Source organism: Crocuta crocuta, unplaced genomic scaffold (assembly GCF_008692635.1).
Source record: "Crocuta crocuta isolate KB4526 unplaced genomic scaffold, BGI_CrCroc_1.0 scaffold70, whole genome shotgun sequence".
Taxonomy (NCBI): Eukaryota; Metazoa; Chordata; class Mammalia; order Carnivora; family Hyaenidae; genus Crocuta; species Crocuta crocuta.
In genome coordinates this window covers 3874476-3897674 of record NW_027528417.1, presented here as the reverse complement: position 1 = coordinate 3897674, position 23199 = coordinate 3874476, and the positions used below count along the sequence as shown (strand labels likewise).

Below are 23199 nucleotides of genomic sequence, written 5' to 3'. Positions count from 1 at the left end.
GGTGCGGTGCGTTCACTGCAGTTAAAGGTCGAGCCTCAAGTGGTGGTAGCGAGGTCTCTCGCTTAAGCACCGTGACTTTGTCCTTGACCATTAACTTAAACGGATGAGGACTTCCTTACCTGCTACTTTCCCCTCGGCGAGTTGGTACCTCTCGAGCTTCGGTTCCGAGAAACCAGGTCTGGTCTGACCGTTGAGCTTCCCATTCTCCTGTCCAAACCCACACGTCTTCTTGGTTTCTGTTCCCAGCTGGGCAGCAGGAAATATCTGTCATACCTCTCCAGTGTCCTCAGTATCTAACTATAACTGGTCGTTGCCCTAATCACAGAAAAATCCTGAGGCTGCACTCCCTGTGTATGCAGCAGGCTTCCACGCTAGGGTTGCCTCTCTTTGGGCGTCTTCTGATGCCAAGTCCATGTCCACCTTCAAGACTGTGTTCTGTCTCTGGCCATTTGTACCCCGAAGACCGTCTGGACCTCCCAGCCCCCCAAGAGGCCACCTCTGGCGACATGACCCCAGTGATGGTGCCCGCACAGTCTCACTTGTATCTTTCCCTTGGCATGCTGCCTCTCCCGCTGCTCACTGTGCTGGCCTCACGTTGCCTGCAACACCTCTGTTCTCTCCTGACTTTAGCACTCAGGGGTCCTGTGGCCTCCGCCCCCGGGTTGCAGGCCAGACCGTTTATCCCCCCTTTGCGGTCAGGGGCGGGGCTGGAAAGGACAGCTGCTTCAAAGTAGCGAAGGGCAGACGACCCAGGAAGGGAAAGACTCGGAGACCCTCCGTCTGCGAGCTGCCCCTTGTTTGTTCTTTCAAACTTGCCCTGACTAAAGGCGTCGCCAAGTGTCAAGACAGGCTCAAAAAGCCTTTAAGACTTTCCACCCCAAGCTCCAAGGGGTGTGTTTATATTTTCTGGTCCGGAATATCAGGACAGTGGGTGACACCCAGTTTGACCTCACCCTGCCCGCCCCACCTCCTCTGAGAATGACAACAAACAGACAGCCTCCGACCTTCCCTGCGCTGGCCTGCCACAGCTGTGGTAACAAGACACGCCCCCCCCCCCCACGGAGGCACCGAGAGAGGGCCGTCATAAAACCCAACACTTGCTCTGTGCCATCTCTGTCGTTTCTGTCGTTTTTGCTTTTGTTCCCTTTTTCCCAGCAACTCGATTGAGGAGTAACTTGCATCCAATAAACTGTGCCCATCGCAGCTGCAAGAGCCTCTGACGTGTCACACGTTTTTGCACCCGTGACACCACCACCACCACCCACAATAGAAAACGTTTCTGGGAGAGGAGTTATACACATGTTATCTCATTTGACCTGCATAAATCCGAGGGTAGATGTGGTTAGCTCCAATTTACAGATGGGAAAACTGAGGTATGCAGAAGGTCAGCGCCCTAGCTGTGTCACACGGCCCAAAAACAGCAGAGCCAGGGTGTGCAGAGCAGGCAGGTCTCCTTCCATCATCTGTCTGGTCTTGCGTTTCCTCCATGGGGCTCTGAAGCTCAGGGAGAGAGAGCCCAGGGCGGTGCTGGCCCCACACCCAGCTCGTCCCCCACCATGTTCGTTGGCTCTCTTATCGCATTTCTAAAGCCTTCCTTTTGTTTTCTTAAATGGACTCCAATTTTGGCTTGTCTCCATGTTTTGGATTTCACTTCCTTCATAGAATGAAGCGTGAGCCTGCGACTGAATTTAGAATCTCCTTGTCAATATTGCCATATTTGTTCAGAGGTTCATTGAACCGGTGGTTATTTCTGGCTTGTCTGGTTGTCTTTTTCGGAATTGCTATTTTTAACGACCATGTGGCCAAGACGAGAAATGTGTGGGCTCCTGGAAATACAACCACCCGAAAAGAGATGGAAAGCAGCAGGGGCGGGGGGAGCCTCCGGCTTCCGGGCTGTGACCTTGTGACTTCAGGGTAGACGCGGGCAGCACCCAAGCAAGCCTTCGCCTTCTCCTCCTGGGTCCTCTGCATCTCCTGTTTTTCTAGAGCAGCAGTGAAATATAAACACCCAGGGAATGATCTGATTTTTCCCCATGAAGTTTACATTTTCTGGACTCGTTGGTCCCATCAGGAGGCGCCAGGTTGTGTTCGCACAGGTTTCAGGGAGAGCGTGGGAGAACGGGGAAGGCAAGAGTGTGGCTGGATGATTGAGTGTGTAGACACGGGAAAGCAGAGGGGACAGGAGTGAGCTAGCCACTCAACAGGCATGGCGCTGGACTTTCCCAGCTTCAAGGCGGGATTTAATTTTAGGTTGAAATTCAACGACTAACAAACTTCACTCTTAGGAGGAGAAGAGCAGGTTTGGGACACTTTCCCAGGGGGAGGCTGTTGGTCAACAGTCGGTGTCCCTGTCTTCACTTGAGGTTTGGAAAAACTGTCGTGGTGAAAACGTGTTTCTGAGCCAGGACCTTGACCTGAGAACCCGGGGAGACAGGAAGTGCTTGGTTCAAGGCCCCAGGCTGCTGTCCAGGGATGCGCTCGGCTCAGGGGGCTCTGGAAGTGGACGATTTCCACACACACACACGGCTCACACTGACCATAGGGTCCAGGTCAAGGGAGACCCGCTCACAGCCACAGTGGACTGGCCTTTCCCAAACCCTCGGCTCTAACATTACATGTGAGGCCAGTGTTTCCGGCAAGACAAGCGGTGAGGGAAGAAAACATGACTCAAGTCAAGAAAACATGACTCACCACATTCCGGGTGCCTTTTGACTTCGTGACATATTTAAGCTCATGGGGTGGGTTATATGGAAGAGGGGATTTAGCAGACGGTGGTTATGCCCAGTACTGGGACTATTCTTTGCTACCATCACGAATCAAATAATGCTGCTCGATGGACTTCCAGGCTGAATCAAGCTTGATCAAAAGGGCTTCTTCCACTCACTATTTCACCTCTTGAGCACCATGCTGTGTGCAGGGTATGCAGAGGCAAAGTGCCTTGTTCTCAGAGGTCCCAGGCTGGGAGGGGCTGGCCACGCTGTGCAGTGAGGTCAGGGTGGCGTGCCCAGGGCACGGATGTGTCCTGCTCCCATGGTTTCTGTGCACAACACGGGGTTCCCAGATGAGACCATTTAGGGTTCAAGTCCCATGCACCATCCAGGTCTACATTGTAGCTACCCAGTCCATATAAGGGCGAGAAGTGTCTCCAAAATACCCTTAGCCAGCCCCCATTCATAAATACCTTTCCTTTGGCCAACAAGAGCCCATTTCTAATACGTATCATGGTCATTATTAGGGCACTAATTTTACCAATAGCCATTTCAGATGTTCAGGATGCTAATTAGCGTAGCAACAGCTTTGGGCAAGGTACAAATGATAGAAGTACTTGCAGTGGGCACACCTAGAAGGTGAGTGTCCCAATGAGAATGCTGGCTGTCCGCCCTTGGACTGTGAATTCTTCACTGGAATGTCAGCAGCAGCTGGTTTACAGCTTAATGTGAGTGACACATGCATAAGATCAAGCAACAGTTTCTTGAAATATTTCAAAGCACAAGCATCCTAAGAAGAACGAAGGCCTACTGTATACATGAACGACGTATAACATTGTTGAGTTACTCCTAGTGTCTCCTTCCAGTCATTGCCTTCCTAAGAACACCCAGACGTCCATGACCATGAACTACATTTTCCCTGTTGAAACTTTATTTCTGTGGAAGCATAAAGGATGTCGTCTTGTGTATGGCTTCCTTTGTCTGACATTATGTCTGGGAGAAACATCTATGTTGTTCGACAACGCCGTAGTTCATTCTTTTTCTTTCCCGTGGAATATTCCAGTCTACTATTGACAAACGTTTTTGTTGTTTCAGGTTTGAGGCTATTATAAGGACATTCTTGTGCAGTGTCCATGTTGCATATGCTCCCCTCGAGCATATAGGAGCTAAATTGCTGGGTCTTAGGGTATGTATATGTTCAGCTGTAGTAGATAATGGCTAACCGGTTCTCATACTGGGTGCACCGAGCAACACTCCCACCAGCAGTGTGAGGGAGCTCCGGGAGCCCCACATCTTCACCAATAGTTGGTATTGTCAGTCTTCTTCGTTTTTAGCATTCCAATGAATAGGTCGTAATGTCACTTAATTTTAATTCCCCCTGTGATTAATGATGTTGAGAGCCTTATCATATATTTACTACTATTTGAATATCTCATTTCTGAAGTGTGTATTCATTTGTCTCACTTATTTTTCTACTGGGTTGTCCATTTATTTCATATTGATGTGTAGGAGTTCTCTATAGGATTCTGGATACCCAAACTTTTGAGGTATATTATATATGTTGCAAATATCTCCTGCTAGGTAAGTTGCCTTTTCACTTTTTTCATAGTATCTTTGATGAATAGAATTTTAATGTAGGGTATATTATTAATCCTTCCCTTTTAAAAAAGCTGTGGTGGAGGGGCACCTGGGTGGCTCAGCCGGTTAAGTGTCTGACTTTGGCTCAGGTCATGATCTCACAGTTCATGAGTTAAAGCCCCGTGTTAGGCTCTGTGCTGACAGCTCAGAGCCTGGAGACTGCTTTGGATTTTGTGTCTCCCTCTCTCTCTCTGCCCCTCCCCCACTTGTTCCCTCTCTCTCTCTCTCTCTTTCTCTCTCTCAAAAATAAACAAATGAACATTTTTAACATAATAAAAAATAGAAAAATTATGGTGAGAAACACATAACACAAAACACTGTCTTCGCCATTTTTAAGTGTACAGTTCAACAGTGTTAAATATATTCACATTATTGTGAAACAGATCTCCAGAATATTTTCCTCTTGCAAAACTGAAATCCTGTACCCATTAAATAACAACTATCTTTTCCCACCTCCCCCCAGCCCCTGGCAGTCACCATTCTACTTTCTGTTTCTGTGAACTTGACTACCCTAGGTACCTCATATAAATGGAATCAGATAGTATTTGTCTTTCTGTGACAGGCTTATTTCCCTTAGCACAATGTCCTCAAAGTTCATCTCCGTTTTAGCGTGTGATGGTAATCTTTTCCTTTTATCCTCAGTTTTTATGTATTTTTAAAATCAAGTTAAGGAAGTTTCCTTACATTCCTAATTCCTAGGGGTTTTTATCCTGTTGACTTCTGCCAGATGCTTTTCTGAAACTCCTTTTTCCAAATAAACCAATGACTTTCTGGGATAAACCTAACCTGGGGTGATGTACTCTCCTTCTAATATAATGCTTAATTATTCAGCCTGTCAATACTAATATATTAGAGGTTGCTGTTTGTCAACATTTTATTTATGCTTTTTGCACCTATGTTTAGTCAGGATGGTCTGCAATACTACTTTCTCGTCATGTCCTTGCCAGGGTTTGGCTCCAGGGTTACAGCAGATGTATAAAATAAGTTGGGGAGTATTTCCTCTTTTTTCTGTTCCCTGGAAGAGTTTGTATAAGATTGGAATTATCCTCCTTTATAAATATTTGATAGAATTCATTGATAAAGCCAGCTGTGCCACATTTTCTGTGTGTGGTGAGATTTAATTTCATTAATAGTTAATGGCATATAAAATGTTTCTCTCTCTTGTGTCACTTTTGGTGAGCTTCTTCTAGGATTTTGTCTATTTCATCTGAATTTTTTATTTTGGGATCGCCTGGCTGGCTCAGTGGAGGAACATGCAACTCCTGATCTTGGGGTCGTGAGTTCAAGCCCCATGTTGGGTGTAGAGATTACTTTAAAAAAGCAAAGAAAAGAAAAGCTTTTAAGAAAGTTAAATTTTTTTATTTTGGGGGGCATAAACTTATAATCTTGTTATTATTGTCTTTTTTAATATCTGAAAGAGCTATGGTGATGCCTTTTTTTTATTCTTGATATTTTAAAAATGTTTTTATTGTCTGTTTTTTTTTTAATTGCTGAGAGACAGAGAGAGAGAGAGACAGAGTGAGCAGGGGAGGGTCAGAGAGAGAGGGAGATACAGAATCTGAAACAGTCTCCAGGCACTGAGCTAGCTGTCAACACAGAGCCCAACGCGGGGCTTGAACCCACGAACCATGAGATCATGATCTGAGCCGAAGTCAGATGCTTAACTGACTGAGCCACCCAGACACCCCTATTGTCTGTTTATTTTTGAGAGAGAAAGAGATAGATTGGGAGTGGGAGAGGGAGATACAGAATCCAAAGCAGGCTCCAGGCTCTGAGCTGTCAGTACAAAGCTCACAGCCATGAGCCCGACACGGGGCTCGAACCCATGAACCATGAGATCATGATCTGAGCCAGAATCAGACGCTCAACCAACTGAGCCACTCAGGGCCCTGGGCCCTATTCCTGATGTTTTAATTTGGGTTCTAAGTGTTTCTTAAGTACTCGTGCTAAGGACTTCAATGTTTGAGCTATCAATCAGTAGTTTTCTTCAAAGAACTAACTTTTGGCTACAGTGATCCCTTACTGTATGTTTGTGTTTTATTTTATTAATTTCTGCTCTTTTTTTAAAATCTCCTTCCTTTATTTTCTTTGTGTTAAACTTATTCTTCCTTTCCTAGCTCCTGAGATCCATGTGATTTTTAGCCTTTCTTCTTTTCTTTTTTTATTATGATATAAATTTAATTNCGTTGATGGACACTTAGGCTCTTTCCATGGTTTGGCTATTGTTGAGAGTGCTGCTATGAACATTGGGGTACACAGCCTTTCTTCTTTTCTAAACGAGGTATTTAAAGCTCTCACTTCCCCAATCAGCACAGTGTTTGCTGCTTCCAGCAAGGTTTGACCTGTCATTTTGCATTATCATTCAGTTAGAATATTTTCCAATACCTACTGCAATTTCTCCTTTGACCCACGATTTATTTGGAAAGATTTTGCTTAGTTTCCATACCTATGGGAATTTCCTGGGAATCCTTTGTCTAGTTACACTCTGGCTAGAGAACATAGATATGACTTAATCCTTTAAAGTTCGTTGGCATTTCATTTATGGTCAATTTTGTAAAAGTGTTCTATGTGTATTTGAAAAGAACGCTTATTCTACAGTTTTTAGATATGATCTGTATATGTCAAATAGGCCAAATTTATTACATAAGCAAGTTTTTCAGCTATATATTCTTAGCTTTTTGTCTGCTTGCTCCAATTGTTACTGATAGAGATATTTAAAACCTCCTCTGTGATCATGGACTATGTATTTCTCTTTTTAGTTCATATATTTGTAAGCTTATTTATTTATTTTGAGAGAGAGAGAGGGAGGGAGGGAGGGTACTCAAGCAGGGGAGGAGCAGAGAGAGAGAGAGAGAATATCCCAAGTGGGCTCTGCACTGTCAGTACGGAGCCTGACACAGGGCTGGAACTCAAGAACGTGAGATCATGCCCGGAGCCAAAATCAAGAGTCAAATGCTTAACCGACTGTGCCACCCAGGTATCCCTGGTTCACTTATTTTAGATTCAGATAGTTTGAGCTTCTATTAGGTACACACAGATTTAAAAGTTAATATCGTCCTGAAAAATCGAAACATTTATCTTTATGAAATGACCCTCCTTATCCCTAGTGTTGTTTTTTGGCTTAAGGTCTTCTTTGCTGGTTAGTCTTTCCAAGTGTTTTTTTTTTTTTTTTTCATTCTTTTACCTTCAACTTTCCTGTACAGTTATATCTATTTTTTAATTTTTTGCCTATACTGTTACATTTAAAGTATATCAGTAATAAGCATCAAACAACCAATTGGAGCATTAATCTGTTTTACATTTAATCACCAATAGACTTGGTTTTAAAATCACTGTCTTTTTATTTATTTTCTCTGTGTCCTAACTGTGTTTTTTTGTTCTTTATTCTCTGCTTTCCTGTGTTCTTTTGGAGTGTTTAAGCATTTTAAAAATTATTATATTTACTCCATCTATTACATTCTAACACATTCTCTTTTTTTTTTTAATTTTATTTTTTTAAGTAATCTCTATTCCCAGCGTGGGGCTTGAACTAACAACCCTGAGATCAGAGTCCCGTGCTGTATAGAGTGAGCCAGCCAGGCGCCCGTCTAACACATTCACTCTTCCTTTCGTGGGTACTCTGGGCTGGCTACTCAGCCATCCGTGACTTACCAAATGATGATACCATGTCCTGGACAATTTAAATGCCTGCAAACATTTTGACTCCAATTACCTCCTCCCAATTCCTATGCTGCTGTTGCATGTTTTAAATAACAACTGTGTGTGTGTGTGTGTGTGTGTGCGCGCGCAGTCAGTATTCACTTAGATCCGTCCCCCACCTCGTACTCACATGCTTCATTGTTCCTTCCTTCCTACATCCCAGGCGTTGGGCACAGAGGCTCTCAGCGAGGGTCTTTTCACAAAGTAAGACTTCCAGGTTGGCAGGTCTAACTTGTTTCCAACACGTTAAAGGAATCACGGTGTCGGGGGGCCTGGGTGGCTCAGTCGTTTGAGCGTCCGACTCTTGGTTTCGGCTCAGGTCATGATCTCATGGTTTGTGAGTTTGAGCCCCACGTTGGACTCTGCACTAGCACCAAGAAGCCTGTTTGGGATTCTCTCTCCTCTCTCTCTCTCTCTCTCTGTCTCTCTCCCTCCCTCCCTCCCTCCCCCTCTCTCTTTGCTCCTTCCCTGCACATTATTTCTCTCAAAATAAATAAACTTGAAAAAAAATGTTTTAAGGTATCAAAATGTCTTCTGGCTTGCTTGCTTTTCTTTTTTGAAAAGTCGCTCCCAGTCATATTGTTGATTTTTTGAAGGTTATGTGTCTCCTTTAACTTGTTGCTTTTAAATTATTTTCTCTTTGGTTTTTGGCAGTTTTAATTTGGTGTGCTTGCACGTAATTGTCTGTGCATTTATTCTGCCTCTGTGGTTTGCATCGACCCTTGAATGTGTCTTCCTGTATTTTTCTCAGGTTCGTAAAATTCTCAGTATATTCTGTTCCTTGAAGTTTCTGTTTTTCCCTTCTGTCATAGTATTATATTGGTCCTCAATTTGATTCCTGAAGTTTAAAATCACTCTTTCACATAGCATCTTGTTATCACCTTCCCTTGGAGCTTTTGTTTTATTGCACCCACTTTCTTCTTATTTTTTTTAAGTTTATTTATTTATTTTTGAGAGAGATAGAGACAGCGTGAGCAGGGGAAGGGCAGAGAGACAGGGAGAGAGAAAGAATCCCAAGCAGGCTCCGCACTGTCAGCCCAGAGCCCCATGCGGGACTCGAACTCACAAAACCATGAGATCATGACCTGAGCCAAAACCAAGAGTCAGACGCTTAACCATCAGAGCCACCCAGGCGCCCTCACACCCACTCTCTTCTTAAGTTCTGTAGTTGTGAGGCCGTTGCGAGGAATTCATTGTGTTCTGTAAGTTCTTTCTTATTCTAAGTTAGGTTATTTTTCTTACACATGCGTCTTCATCTCATCCTGAAGAGGGAACGGTAGCTAGAAGGGGATGTAATTTTACTTTGTTCAGCTTTTGGCTTTAAGGTACCTAGGCTCTGCTTTCTCTTCAGAAAGGCTACGAGTGTGTGTGAAGCTGTACTTCACGTGCCGAAGGTGGGCACTGGCATTTTGGGCCCCGCCAAGAACAACTCACCCTGCTGGGCACGGGGCTGTTGCCACCCACTTTGCTTCCGTCTGGGATTTGTTGACTCCTCGGTACAGTTTTACAGGGTGTGGGTGGGTTAGAAGTGGAACCATGCTGCCCTCCTTGACTCTTCTCCAGAATCTTCTGTTTCTCCTTGGATAACTAGTGTTTTAAGTTTGCTGCAAAATATTATGCCCCTTTCTGTGCATGGTGGTTGTTATAAAAACTTTTCCCTGATGTTTAGTGTAGTTTCCTCATTTAAAAAAATTCATTTGTGTGTGTGTGTGTGTGTGTGTGTGTGTGTGTGTGTGTGCATGCACGCGTGCATTAAAAAAGTACTGTGGGGTGTCCTCATTTTGAAGGTATAGGGTAGAGAACATATGTGATATGGGTTCAGCTCGACCACTTGGATGTTGTCAAGCGTGGTATATAATCCACCCTAACGATAAGGTAATGTTTGCTTATGCCCCGATGATATACCTTGCTGCCTGGAGTGTGAGGGAAGAGGTAGAAGAGAGAGAAAGCTGAATGGAGGGAGAGCTGTCAGAAGGAGTGAGAACAAAGAAGCACCCAAACTGCAGTTGAGGGACATGGAATCGGGGTTTGAGGAGGAGAGAAGGGGAGAAGCCGGAGCAGAGGTTACAGGGACTCGTGAAGGCCACAAACACTCTGAAGCACTGGAAGGTTCTGAGTGTCTCTCACTCACATTTCTTTTTAGCTGTTGCCTATTTGGGCCAAGTTCGGTTTGCCCATGGCAACGTGAGTCTTGGCATCCGCTAGGTGGTAGGGAGGTGGCCATGAGGCTCACGAGGGAGCACTCCCAGGCCTCTGCCCACCCCCACGCTGGGCCCATGCCATGGCCACTGTGGTGACACTCTGCGTACGTTGGTTCCGTTCACTGACTTGCACCCAACGGTTAGTGAGCTCCAGTCGACAGCCTGAAAGAAAATGAATACAGTGTCCAAATTTCACCAGAAATGACAGGAGTTGCGTGGAATGAAACAGGGCCACATGTGGGCACTCGACGGCTTGGCATCCGGGGCTACAATGAGGCAGCGAAGAAATACTCATTGGTAAAGTAACGTGGGGTAAGAGGCCTTCCATTCCATTGCAGATCGTGCATCAGCTAATGGCCCGCAATTTCAAGTGGGGCAAAGCTTCTTGAGGAAAAATGGTCTTGGAGAGGCCTGCTTCCTGCCTTTCCCCATCGTGAAAGGGGCTGTGTTCTCGCTGAGAACACGGGAGTATTTATCCTCAACAGCAGGACCTCTGGGAGACAACCCGCACATGCGTATTGTTTTGCCAACATACTAACTTTTCCAGCAATGCCATAAAATATGTTCTACTTTTTTTTTTTAATAGAAAACAAGTTGGATGCAGCAGATTTGAGGCATAAATAACCCTTCAGATGTGTGAAATGCCAACTTTCTTTGTGTGAGGACTAAACTTTGGTGGAGAGGGATAACTTCCCTGCTTCATTAACATGAGCCTCCTAGCAGTGGGGAGGGAGTTCTCCCCTTTTACATCGACGGGGCGGGAGCACCAAGGAAAGGCTGGGAAGGGAAGAGATGTTCTCATGGGCCTGGCCGTGGACTGATTTGCTCACCTGCATGTGAAAGGTGTGTGTGTATGTGGGTGTGGGTGTTGCACTCCTGTGTGTGTGTCAGTATATTCAAGTAGTGCTCCAGCAATGGCCCCCTTCAGAGGTGTAAGAAGAAACCACGGTCATATGTAATTCATTCCTCATAAGTTGGAAATGAGCCCACAGTCCTTTTCGTGTTTCGGCCACTGTGTTCTTGGAACGTGATCTCCGCTCTTCTGAGTCATTATGAGGCAAAGATCAGGAGAATCTTGGGATCTGATTAGATTTTCCTTCCTGTTTCTCCCAGCGCTATGTGATCGTCCACTCATTCAGGAATACCTAGAAAGGTGGGGTGCTGTTCTGTTCTGCGGGTACAGTGACTGGGATCCTGCCCTCCAGCAGCTCATGGCCAATGTATCAGTTTTTTCTGCATAATAACCGCCGCCCCCCCCCCCCAAAAAAAAAAACGTAATGGCTTAGTCAACACTCATTTACTTGGTGGCGATTTCCTGTGTGAACCGTTTAGGCTGGGCTCAGCTGTCTCATTCTTCTGGTCTTGGCCGGGCTCCCTCGGGTGAATGGGGCCAGCTCCTGGGCTGACAGAGCTGGCTGGTTTAGGATGGCCTCAGCTGGTGCCGCTTGCCTCTCCTCCACATGCCTCTCATCCCTCCGTAGGCTCCCTGGGCTTGTTCACATGGCGGCTGGCAGGCTTCAGAGAAAGAGAGAGAGACAGAGAGAGAGAGAGAGAGAGACAGAGACAGAGACAGAGAGCAAGCATGCAAGGCTTTCACTGTATTCTGTGGGTCAAAGCAAGTGACAGGTCAGCCCCAATTCGAGAGCTGGAAAGAGTCACCACTTCCTGAAGGAGGAGCTCCACACCCACATTGCAAAAGTACTCAGTGCAGGAAAGAGTGGTGTGGCCATGTTGGGGATCACCCTACCGCGTCCAGTCAGTACGCACGCGTTCAAACGATGCAACCGCATTATCTTAAGGTCAAAGATTTAAGTCATGGGCTTCTTAAATGTCCAGCTGGTTCAGGTAAATTTTAGAAAATGGTTTTGTCATAGTAGCTTTTGTTTTGTTCTGTTTTTTTAAAGAAACAATGGCACTTAAATATGAAGCCTCATGTTTATCTGGCAGGATGGATGGGAATTCGTGCATGCAGAAGTTTTGTAGCTCCACCTGGCAGGTTGCGACACCATGGAATTCTGTCCCCTGTGCTCCGGGAGGGCAGGGACTGTGTCCTGGTCACCAGTGACCCAGAGCCCTAGCAACGTCAGACAAGTAGCTAGCACTCAGTGAAGTTTGTTCAATCAAGGCATAGGTGACCACACTTAGAATGGGGGTGGAAGAGGGGCGCCTGGGTGGCTCCTGTCCAACTTCCGCTCAGGTAATAATCTGATGGTCTGTGGGTTTAAGCCCCGTGTTGGGCTCTCTGCTGACAGCTGAGAGCCTGGAGCCTGCTTTGGATTCTGTGTGTGTCTCTCTCCCCCTCCCCCACTCACACTCTGTCTCTCTCAAAAATGAATAAACATTAAAAAAATGGTGGTGGAACAGAGAATGAGGCATTATGACATAACAGTTGGGGGGGGTGCGACGCCTGGGGGCTCAGTTGGTTAAGAGTCCAACTCTTGATTTCGGCTCAAGTCATGACCTCATGGTTCATGTGATTGAGCCCCGCGTTGGACTCTGTGCTGACAGTGCAGATCCTACTTGGCATTCTCTCTCTTCCACAGTAAGCGTGCCAGATGGCAGCCTGGCCAAACCCTGAGAGCCTTTACTGGAATTCTGTGATGTTTTTAAGAATGGTTCAGCCATTATTTTGGTTTCGTCTGGGCATTGTGAACAGCACGTCATTGGGTGAAAGGGTCTCCTGAAATAATTTTTTCTTTTCTTTTTTATTTTAAAGACTTTATTTTTAAGTAATCCCTACACCCAACGGGGGGGCTCAAACTCACAACCCTGAGATCAAGAGTCACATGCTCTACCGACTGAGCCGGCCAGGTGCCCCTCGGCGATCTTTTTCTGAGCGTAAAATATAAGGTGCATTTTACATTTATCATAGATATTTGTTCTTTATCCACTGTTTTCCATTCTTTTTAATGTTGTTATTTATTTCTGAGAGAGAGAGAGAGAGAGAGAGACAGTGCAAGCAGGGGAGGGTCAGGGAGAGAGGGAGTTACAGAATCTGAAACAGGCTCCAGGCTCTGAGTTGTCAGCACAGAGCCCAAAGCAGGGCTCGAACCCATGAGCCGTGAGATCATGGCCTGAGCCAAAGTTGGACACTTAACCGACTGAGCCACCCAGGTGCCACTGCTTTCCATTTTTGACTAAAGACACAAGTAAAGTGAATGGGCTTAAAGTTTAAGAGCAGATCAGAAAGGACTTGTACATTTATTTTTAAGTCTCAAGTCATTAAGGAAGCAAAATATGGAGTCTTGTTAGAAATAAGCCAAATGCCCACCAGCTTCAGAGCCCAGGGATGCACCACATGACACCTCAGTGTCCCATCGAGACCTTCGTTCTAGAGCATTTTCCATCTGTGCTTTCCAAGTGGCCAAGTGAAGAGGGAAAGACTAAGATCTATTTCTTCCCACAGAACACTCTTCGCACCAACAACCGACTCTCTGAGTCTCTGGACACCAGCCGGGTGTCCTACAATCTAATTCAGTGCTAACATTAGCTCCTTGGAGTAGTTAAGGGCTGAGTCCCACAAGACTGCCCTCACTTTAGACGCCAGTCCTAAGTCCTGGGCCTCTTATACTTCTGGCCAACTGGCTATAAATTGGGGATTCTCATGACGATCTCCTCAGGCTCAGTAATTTGCTAGAAAGGCTCACAGAACTCAGGAAAGCACTCAGGAAGTCCCTGTGAAGTTGGGTGCCTGAGCTACCTCCAGCCCATGGATGCATTCACCAATCTAGAAGCTCTTTGAACCCTGTAGTTTAGGGGTTTTATGGAGGTTTCATTACTTAGGCACGATTGATTCAATCGTGGCCATGGGTGATTCACTCCACCTTAATCCCCTTCCCCCTCCTCAAAAGTCAGTAGTTGGGGCTGAAAGTTCCAACCCTGTAACCACTTGGTTGGTTCCTCAGGCAACCAGCCCTATCTGGAAGCCATCTAGGGGTCACCTCATTAGCATAAATTCAGGTCTGACCCAAAGGAGTTTGTTATGACTAACAAAAAATATTCTTATCATTCCTATTGCTTGGAAATTCCAAGGCTTTTAGGAGCTCCTGCTAGGAACCAGGTGCAAAGACTGAACATATATTTCATATTAGATCGCAACGTCATGGGGAGCCTTTCTGTTTTAATAATTAAGTATGACTTCTAGTAGGACTTGACTTTCAAAGCCCATTGTACAGGGGGAAAGCCCTGTGGGCTGCTCTCTTCCGAGGACACAGCTGCTTGAGCCTTCTTGACCTGCTGTCCTTAGGTTCTGGTCTCCTAACTGTGGGGCCCTTTGTTCATTCTTACTCAGCTCAATGTATTCAATTTAGAATATTTCACAGCATAATCTCAAGAAGTCTTACAAAGAGTAAATCAGCATTTTAAAAGATCCATTTTTATGTAAACATAACATACATACAAATCCCAAGGGAACAGATCAATTAATGATGAGAAAATAACGAAATGAGCCACCACACAGGTCAGGAAGTAGAATGTTGTCCGTATCCTCAAAGCCCTGCTTGTCCCCAGATCCAGTAATTACTGCTTCTCTCCTGGCTACCAGCCTTTTAACACCATAGGTTAGCTGTGCTTATTTTTGAACTTTATGTAAACAGAATCAGACAAAGTGTATTCTTTTGTGTCTGGCTTCTTTTGCTCACCATGATGGCTCTGGGATCCATCTATGTCCTTGTCAGAAGCAATGGTACCTTCTGTACCTAATGTACCTCATTTCCTTGAGGTACAGGTTTTCCTCGTACAAATATGAAGTCATTTGTATCAGTTCTGCAGTGAATGGCCATTTGGATTATTTCCAGGTTTGGGTTATTATGTGCATTCATGTGCATGTCTGTTGGTGCCCAAACACTAGGTATCATCAGCTAACAGTTGATGATGTCAGTAATACTGTCAGTCTGCTTAGTATTAGCCATTCTGGTGCTATGTGATGGTACATTTTTATGGCTGTAATTAGCATTTCTCTGTTACTCATGAGGTTGACCGTCTTTACACATGTTTAACGACTACTTAGATGTCTTTTCTGTGATGTGCCAATTGAAGTATCTTGCTAACTTCTCTCCTTTTTTTTAATGTTTTGTTTATTTCTGAGAAAGAGAGAGAGAGACAGCACAAGCAGGGGAGGGTCAGAGAGAGGGGGAGACACAGAATCCGAAGCAGCCTCCAGGCTCTGAGCAAGCATTCAGCATAGAGCCCGATGCAAGGCTCAAACCCACGAACCGTGAGATCATGACCTGAGCCGAAGTCGGATGCTTAACCGACTGAGCCACCCAGGTGCCCCTCTTGCCAACTTATCTATGGCAAGACAGAGAAGTGTTGATTTAGTATTTGGTACTGATTTGTAGGCGTTCTTTATCAATTCTGGATGTGAATCCTTTGGAGATGATATGTGTTGCAAACATCTTCAAGTCTGTGGCTTGCATTCTAACTCTCTTCATGGTGGCTTTTGATGAACAGAAGTTCCTAAAGTTAATATGATCCAGTTATCTATTCTTATGCCAGTACCATAGTCTTAAAAAGGACTCCAGTTTAATAGTAAATTTGCAGATTTCACGAAATCGTGGTTCTCTGCATTTCCATAAATTTTAGCATCAGCTTGTCAAAGTCTGCGATTTTTATTAGGGTAGTGTCAAATCTATGTAGCTCACCTGGGTCAGAGTTGATGGCTTATCAATTTTGAACCTTCCATTACATGATCATGGCATAGCCCCTCATTTATTCAGTCCTTCTTTAATGTTGCTCAACCGTATTTTGTACCATTCCTATACAGACCTTGCACATCTTCTGTTAGCTTTATTCCTAGGTGTTGGATTTTTTTTATTGCTCTGGCAAATGGTGTCTTGTTTCTATACATTGCAGGTATATAGAAATACAGTTGATATTTTATATTGACTCTAGACCCAGTGTCCTTGATAACCCGTATATTAATCGGAACAGTTTACGTGCAGATTCTTCAGGGTTGCCTGGATACACAGTCATAGGACCTGTGAAGGACAGTCTTAGTTGATCTGTCCCAGTCCTTATGCTCTCTATTTCTTGTGTTCTCCACGACTGACTCCAGGCCCTGATGGAGTTTCTCCTTCTCCCCTTCCAGGTGATGCCGAGGCACACATTGACTATGAAGACAATTTCCCTGACGACAGATCTGTGTCATTCAGAGAGCTCATGGAAGACTCCCGGACGGAGGCAGAGGAGGACAGAGGTCCAAGAAAGTCCTCTGAGGAGGCTCCACGGCAGGACCGTCTGGTCTCCATTTCTTTGGGGAAAGGCAACGTAGCCCGGGGTACGGCCTTTGTGCCAACTGCGGGCTTGTCCGTCTCTGGGAGCAGTGTCCCCACGGACCTGCCAGGATCCCAACCAAACCGGAAGTCCTCGATCTGGTTTCCCGTAGGGACCTTCCACAAGCTTGAGCTGGGAAAGGAGATGGAGGATGAGACCAAAAAGCAGTTCCTGACTAGAGACAACCAGAGGAGCATAACATGGGCTCCGGGTGACCCTGACGCCAAGGTGATCTATAGCAGCATGGATGGGCACTCAGGGACATTTGTGGACAAAACTAACAGCAAGACAGGGGACCCTGTGGTGAGCAGCAGCGATGAGTCCTGGTTAGATGGCTACCCCGTGACCGACGGGGCTTGGAAGAAGATGGAGGCAGAAGAGTCAGAAGAAGAGGAAGATGGGGACAAGGAAGATGGGTCAGTAGGGCTGGAAGAAAGGGTTCCAGTTACTCCTAATCAGCCCACTCCTAGAGAAGTTAAGAAGCCCGGGAATACCACGCTCACACCAAGTGAGAACATGACCCGTAGTTCAGTGCTTCTATCTCAAACACTAGATGTGGAAGCTTTGGCTCTCAGACCAATAAATGTGTCAGAAACGGAGAGTCCCAGCAAGGGAGATGGTGATTTGACCAGGTACCAGTCAACGGTTCCTTGGAAGCTGGCCACCGAGAAGCCTCCCATGGCCACCCTACCCTATGAACTCACCAGCCCCACACTGGAGCCAGTAACAACTTCCATCCAGCAAATCCCGAATCACAGCCCCTCAACTGTCATGGCGGCTACCCAGACTCCAGTGGAAACCCTTGCTCCTGAGGTCCAGGATAGTTTCCCCTACCTGCTGTCTGAGGACTTCTTGGGACAGGAAAGCCCCGGCCCACATGCAAGTGAGGAGCTCCTGCCCACTGTGGAACCATGTGTAGGGGACGGGTGTCCCAGCCTCAGCAGAGGCCCTTTCGTTGCCACCATCGTCACCGTCCTGTGTCTGCTGCTGCTCCTGGCAGGCGTGGGGGCAGTGTGGGGCCACCGCAAGTGCCAGCACAAGAGCTCCGTGTACAAGCTGAACGTGGGCCAGCGGCAGGCTCGGCACTACCACCAGCAGATTGAGATGGAGAAGGTCTAGCCACCTTCAGGGCAGGCCCTCCCGAAGCCACTTGGGAGGAAGTTACACTGTGCCACGTCTCGCCGCTACATGCTGATAATTCACTAGACCATGAAACAGGTAGATCAGTCTCATCCTTCTTTTCCTCAGGTCTTCGTTCTACAGGCCAAGAGGTGTCTCTGGAGGCACCTGGTGGGACAGGAAGGCCTTGGTGGCATCATCACACGTGTCAACGCCTCCCCAGCCAACCCCACTGGGACATATTGCACTAATCCCAGACCCGTGCTCGGGCCCTGATTCCCGTGTGAGGTCAAGACTCACTTCCCACTTCATGCTATTGTCTTCTTTCCCTTCTTTAAGAGAAAAAAAAAATGACTCCATGCCCTGAAATTTTTAGAGAAAGTGTGAATACCTAGGCGTTTGAGAACAGCGTTATTTAGGATCTAGATATTTAATTGCTGGGGGTGGGATGTAGAAAAACAATAGGTTACTTCCTTATAATGTTGTGACATCATGAGGGCAAATGAGCCAGGAACCAGGCCGTAGTCTAGAAGCTTTGAGGTTTCTTTTTAACTGTTTGTTGAATTTGGAGAGAATTTAGGACTGATGCTTTGCTGGGGGTGGGGGAGAGTTGAAGAGTAGAAGACACACATCCACCTCAGTCCCCTTCACTCTGTAGAACAGACCGTTGTTTTTTTCTTTAAGAAAAAAAAACAACAAGGCGATCTTTGTACCCGTAAGCACGATTTCCTCTCCGAAGCAGCGGCCTCGTTGTCCTTGACCATCTGTGTCTGAGAGTACCATCGAGTTTTTTGTTGAACGAACGAAACTCAGTTCGTGGTTTCCTCTCTTAGGATTAGCCATTTTTCTGAACTCCTGCAGGAGGGAATGACATGGGAGGAAAGTAATCTTTCCAGAGGCCCGAGGACGAGGCCATCAAAGTCGAGGAATGCAGAGGAATTCAAAAGGAATATGAAATTCTCTGTGAGGACCTCTTCTGTCCTGTGTTGTCGCCATCGGGAGCTCCAGGGACGCAGCATGAGCCCAGGATGGACTCCTCCCGGTATGGAGCAAACCATCTCGGGGTCTCTAGATCGTCTTCTGATGGCTCAGCATGGACCGTTTCCAACAGAGCCTCTCAGAGCGTGGCCCTTGGGAACCCTGGGGGCGGGCTCAGCTAGCTGCGGGTTAGGGAGCCGTCCAGGTGGCTCTAAAGCCCACTCAAGTTTGAGAACCATTGATTTAGACTCTAAACCATGAGCTGCGAGCCAGCTGAAGCTCTGGAGACACAGAGGACGGGTGACACCCGCGGCTGGCCTTGTGCTGAAGTCCAGCATCGCCATGCACCCCCCGGGCAGCATTTGAAGCTGCTGTGCTCCCTCCGACGGTCTCCTACGTGTTGGCACAGAAATGAAACACACTACGTTTTTATAATATGAGTCCCCTTTTTCAGAAGAGTTTTCAGTGGTAAAAAAGCGACGAAGGCCTTAGATTGATTTTGAGATTTTGAGACACTAATTGAGTGGTGTTTTGTGCAATGAAATCCTGATCTCCTTTACCATTGGAAAATGGGTGGTGGTGGTTTACACACACGCACGTGTATAAAATTCGTACAACACGTTTTCCACCCTGCGCCCTGTTTCCGGTGCATGCTTTGGAAAAGTAAGTCGCTCTAGAGGCAGTGCGGCAAAATCGAAGAACTTGGTCACCGTTACCGGGTAAGATGAAGGCCTGAAGGCACCAAGTGGAATACCTATGCGTCAAATGAAATCTAGAACAGGACTGAAATACCTTCTGCATATAGCCAAAGCAAAACACCACAGCACACAAGCCAGAGACTGTGTGTATTTATAAATTAGATTCTTTTCTAATCTATTACAAGATCACGTTTCTCTTTTTAACTATATAAAATAACCTCCATGTCAACATTGGGATCATGTTATTCAACCCTTATTATGTAATAACCCGAGAACACTGACTTAATACCAGTCCAGAAATAGGGAATGTTAATACAAGTGTATTCATAAATTTATTACAGATACATTAATACGTGTAAATCTATTATTCTGTAGACAAGAACTACATGGAAACAAAGCCAACACATGAGTTTTTAAGTTTTTAGTGACTTGCTGGCATCTAAATTGTTATAGGGTCTAAAAATGCATATAGGAAGGGAATGATTAAAACATTCTACACCTAAATTTTATGTCATGATTCATGTTTTGAGACTGGTAAACATTTAATGTTCATGAAAACTGAGGTTTGGGTGGTTTATTAACACGAAAGCTTCGGAGACCTTTAAAATAAATAATTGTTTCCCCCAAACAGTTGCTAAATGTATTTGATGTCTGGGTTGCATCATGATGGTTTAAAAAAAAAGATCCTCTAGTGGATCCTGGGATAAGGATCTTGATTTCAGCTCAGGAAATGATCTCACGGTTGGTGAGATTGAGCCCCATGTCAGGCTCTGTGCAGACAGTGTGGAACCTGCTTGGGATTCTAGAGGAATCCTAGAATTCTCTCTCTCTCTCTCAAAATAAATAAACTTTTTTAAAGAAAAAAAATGTTTTTTAATTTTTAATAAAAAATTGGGAGCGCTTGGTGGCTCAGTCAGTTAAGCATCTGACTCCCGATTTTGGCTCAAGTCATGATCCCACATCGGGCTCTGCACTATCAATTCCCTACTTGGGACTCTGTCTCCCTCTCTCTCTGCCCCTTCCCCACTCCTCTCTATCTCTCTCTCAAAATAAACAGACATTTAAAAAATTTTTTTAAAGAAGATTCTCTAGGAAACTCAAAAGCATGTCATTGTATTTGCTCTAAGACCGCCCTGAGGATCTTGGCCATGTTAACTCTCTCAGCAGGATTTCAGTGATGGCCTCCTGTGTCCCTTGCTCACCTCAGCGAGGCACCATGCCCTTCACTATGACAAAAAGCCCAGGATCAATACTCAGTGTGGTTCCCAGGCCAGCAGAACAGGCACCACTTGGAGCTTGCTAGAAATGCAGAATCCCAGGCCCCACCCCAGACCTGCTGACTCGGACTCTGCATTTAACAGGGTGCACAGGTGACAAGTGCGCAGGTGACGGGTGTGCAGGTGACGAGTGCACAGGTGAAGTGCAGAAGCACTGGCCTCAGAGACCAAGGCTGATGACCCTCGTGCTCCTGATTGGACACTCGGGGATGATTCTCAGAGACGTAGAGGCCGGTGGTGAAAGTGAGGGCAGGGTTAACAGAAACACCAAGGGGTTGGGGAGCGTTATTAGGGGACCAGAGGAAAGCTCAGTGACAGGAACGGCCCTTTGAGACAAAACCTCAGGCCTCGGGGAGAACGCAGCCACCATCCAACTATGGCCTGAAGGAAGCAGGGATCTTACAGACCTTGACCTCTTCTTTCAGCCCGCAATCTCATGCCAGCATATCCCAGTGGCAACCGGAAGTGAGAGGGTGAGGGAGCCCAGGTAATGTTGACCATCAGGGTCAGGTCCCTGGGGCACATGGGAGGCTGAACAAGAGATCTGAAGAGACAAATGGAGAGATCCAGTCTTGGGTCAATATAACCCCATCTGCCTTATGTCTCCTTATCCTTCAGTGACCACCAGGAGGCCATCCCCGCCTCCCATATTACCCAATGTCAAGGACACTATTGTCCTCCACCCAGATCCCCTTCCCTCTGCGGGCGAACCCCTCCTCCAGCTGCCCTGAATGTCGGCTGCTACAATGCTCAAAAACGCCTTCTCATCCAGAGGATTGCCTTTGGCCTGATGGGAGCTCCTCCCCCAGGAATCGGACCCAGCCTGTGCCCCCCAGGGCAGCCTGCAGCCGCGACGGGCACGGGCACGCAGGAGACCTGCCTCCAGGCGGGACACCTCGCGGTGCCCCTGCGCTCCTGTGGGACCAGGCTAGAGCCGCTCTCCGAGGAAGCCGCCCCGCTAGCATCCCTCGCACCGCACTTCAGAGCCTTCCACCCCCTCACCAGCCTTCACGAGCTCTGATCCCTGCATCCCCACTGCTCCTCCGTCCAAACTTCTCCACCATAGTCTGTGGGCTCTTGGGCGGACAGCACAAAATGCCTGTGACTTCCACGTCTCTTCACGCCGCTGCCGGGCCCTCGCTCTCCGCACCTGCTTCCTCTGCTCTTTGTCTCCTTCCTTGCCCTTTGGTGACATGCACGGGGCATGGCGGCTGTTAACAATCTACCCGAAGGTGTTTTTGGTCAATATTTTATCACGTCCTCAGACATTGGCACCAAGGAACCAGCTCTTTAGATCAGAAACAGGCCCTGGATCCCGAGTGGTTTTCCAAACGAGGTCCCAGCTCTCCTCTACAAGAGAATCTCCCTGGGAAGAGGAATGGGCCCCTGTCTCCTGAAAAGGCCCTCAGCCTGCAAGGCTAGCAGGGACCCCCCCCCCCTCTGCTGCAGACATCTGAGAGTCCTCGGGGTATGGGTTCTGCTTTGCTAGACAACTGTAAGAAATCTCAGGGACCCGAGAAAACAGCTCATCACAACGTGCATCCCAGAATGAATGGGTGTGGTTCAAACCATCCCACCCAGTACATAGACCAAAAAAACAGTACAGAAGAAGCAAAACAACAACAACAAAAAACCATTTAATGTGATTTTCATTAAAAAAAAAAATTGGCGGGGGGCAGCGCCTGGATGGCTCAGTCTGTTAAGAGTCTGGCTCCTGGGGCGCCTGGGTGGCTTAGTCGGTTAAGCGTCCGACTTTCGCTTAGGTCGTGATCTCGCGGTTCGTGGGTTCGAGCCCCGCGTGGGGCTCTGTGCTGACTGCCAGCTCAGAGCCTGGAGCCTGTTTCAGTCTGTGACTCCCTCTCTCTCTGACCCTCCCCTGCTCACGCTCTCTCTCTCTCTAGAAATAAATTTAAAAAACCTTAAAAAAAATTAAAAAAAAAAAAGAGTCTGTCTCCTGATTTCTGCTCAGGCGGTGCTCTCGCGGTAAGTTCGAGCCCCGCATCAATCTAATAGCGCATTACTTCCGATTAATCCACTGTCTCTTTCTCTCCACCCCTCCCCTGCACTCGCTCTCTCGCTCACTCTCAAAAAAAAAAAATTAAAAAGAAAAAAATCTCTGTGTCAATGACTTTCCAAGTGCTAATGTCCTGTAATTGCGAGTGACATTGTCCGTACTCCTCTGGCCGAGAGAGGGGAGGAAGAAAGACACTGGCAACAGTATTTCTAGTTTGGCCTACTGATGCCACCTTAAAGAAAGGTTAAAATTGAGGGATCGGATTTATGTGTGTTGCCCAAATTGCTTACTTCCTTCTTATCCTTTTCTTATCAGTCGGGGCGCCAGTATCTTAACCCTGTCGGCTCCAAGAGAATCGTGAGGCAACTCACCCATTCCACAAACCACGAAAGCCAGATTTGGGGCGGGGGGCACACCTGGGGGCAGGAGGAAGTGCTTGGGGTCTGGCTGCTCCCCGGAGGGGGGGAGGGGGCCCCACTGTGGCACAAACCGCAGCCACTCCCGGCTCCTTTCGGGGACAGGAGCAGGTCAGTCGAGGCGAAGCTGGACTGTCACGATGTCGGTCTTCCCTCTCGGGGAGCCACTCCGGGGACA

The 23199-nt window shown here is 46.8% G+C and overlaps 1 protein-coding gene across 1 annotated transcript in view; it reads left to right on the top strand.

Annotated features, from left to right (window-relative positions):
- Positions 1-17638, top strand: part of SUSD5 (sushi domain containing 5) — a 55142-nt gene extending 37504 nt beyond the window's left edge. Inside the window, exon 5 of the mRNA XM_077754505.1 lies at positions 16335-17638. Within this exon, the coding sequence (XP_077610631.1) occupies positions 16335-17638 (1304 nt within the window). The remainder of the gene's footprint in view (positions 1-16334) is intronic.
- Positions 17639-23199: the final 5561 nt, after the last annotated feature.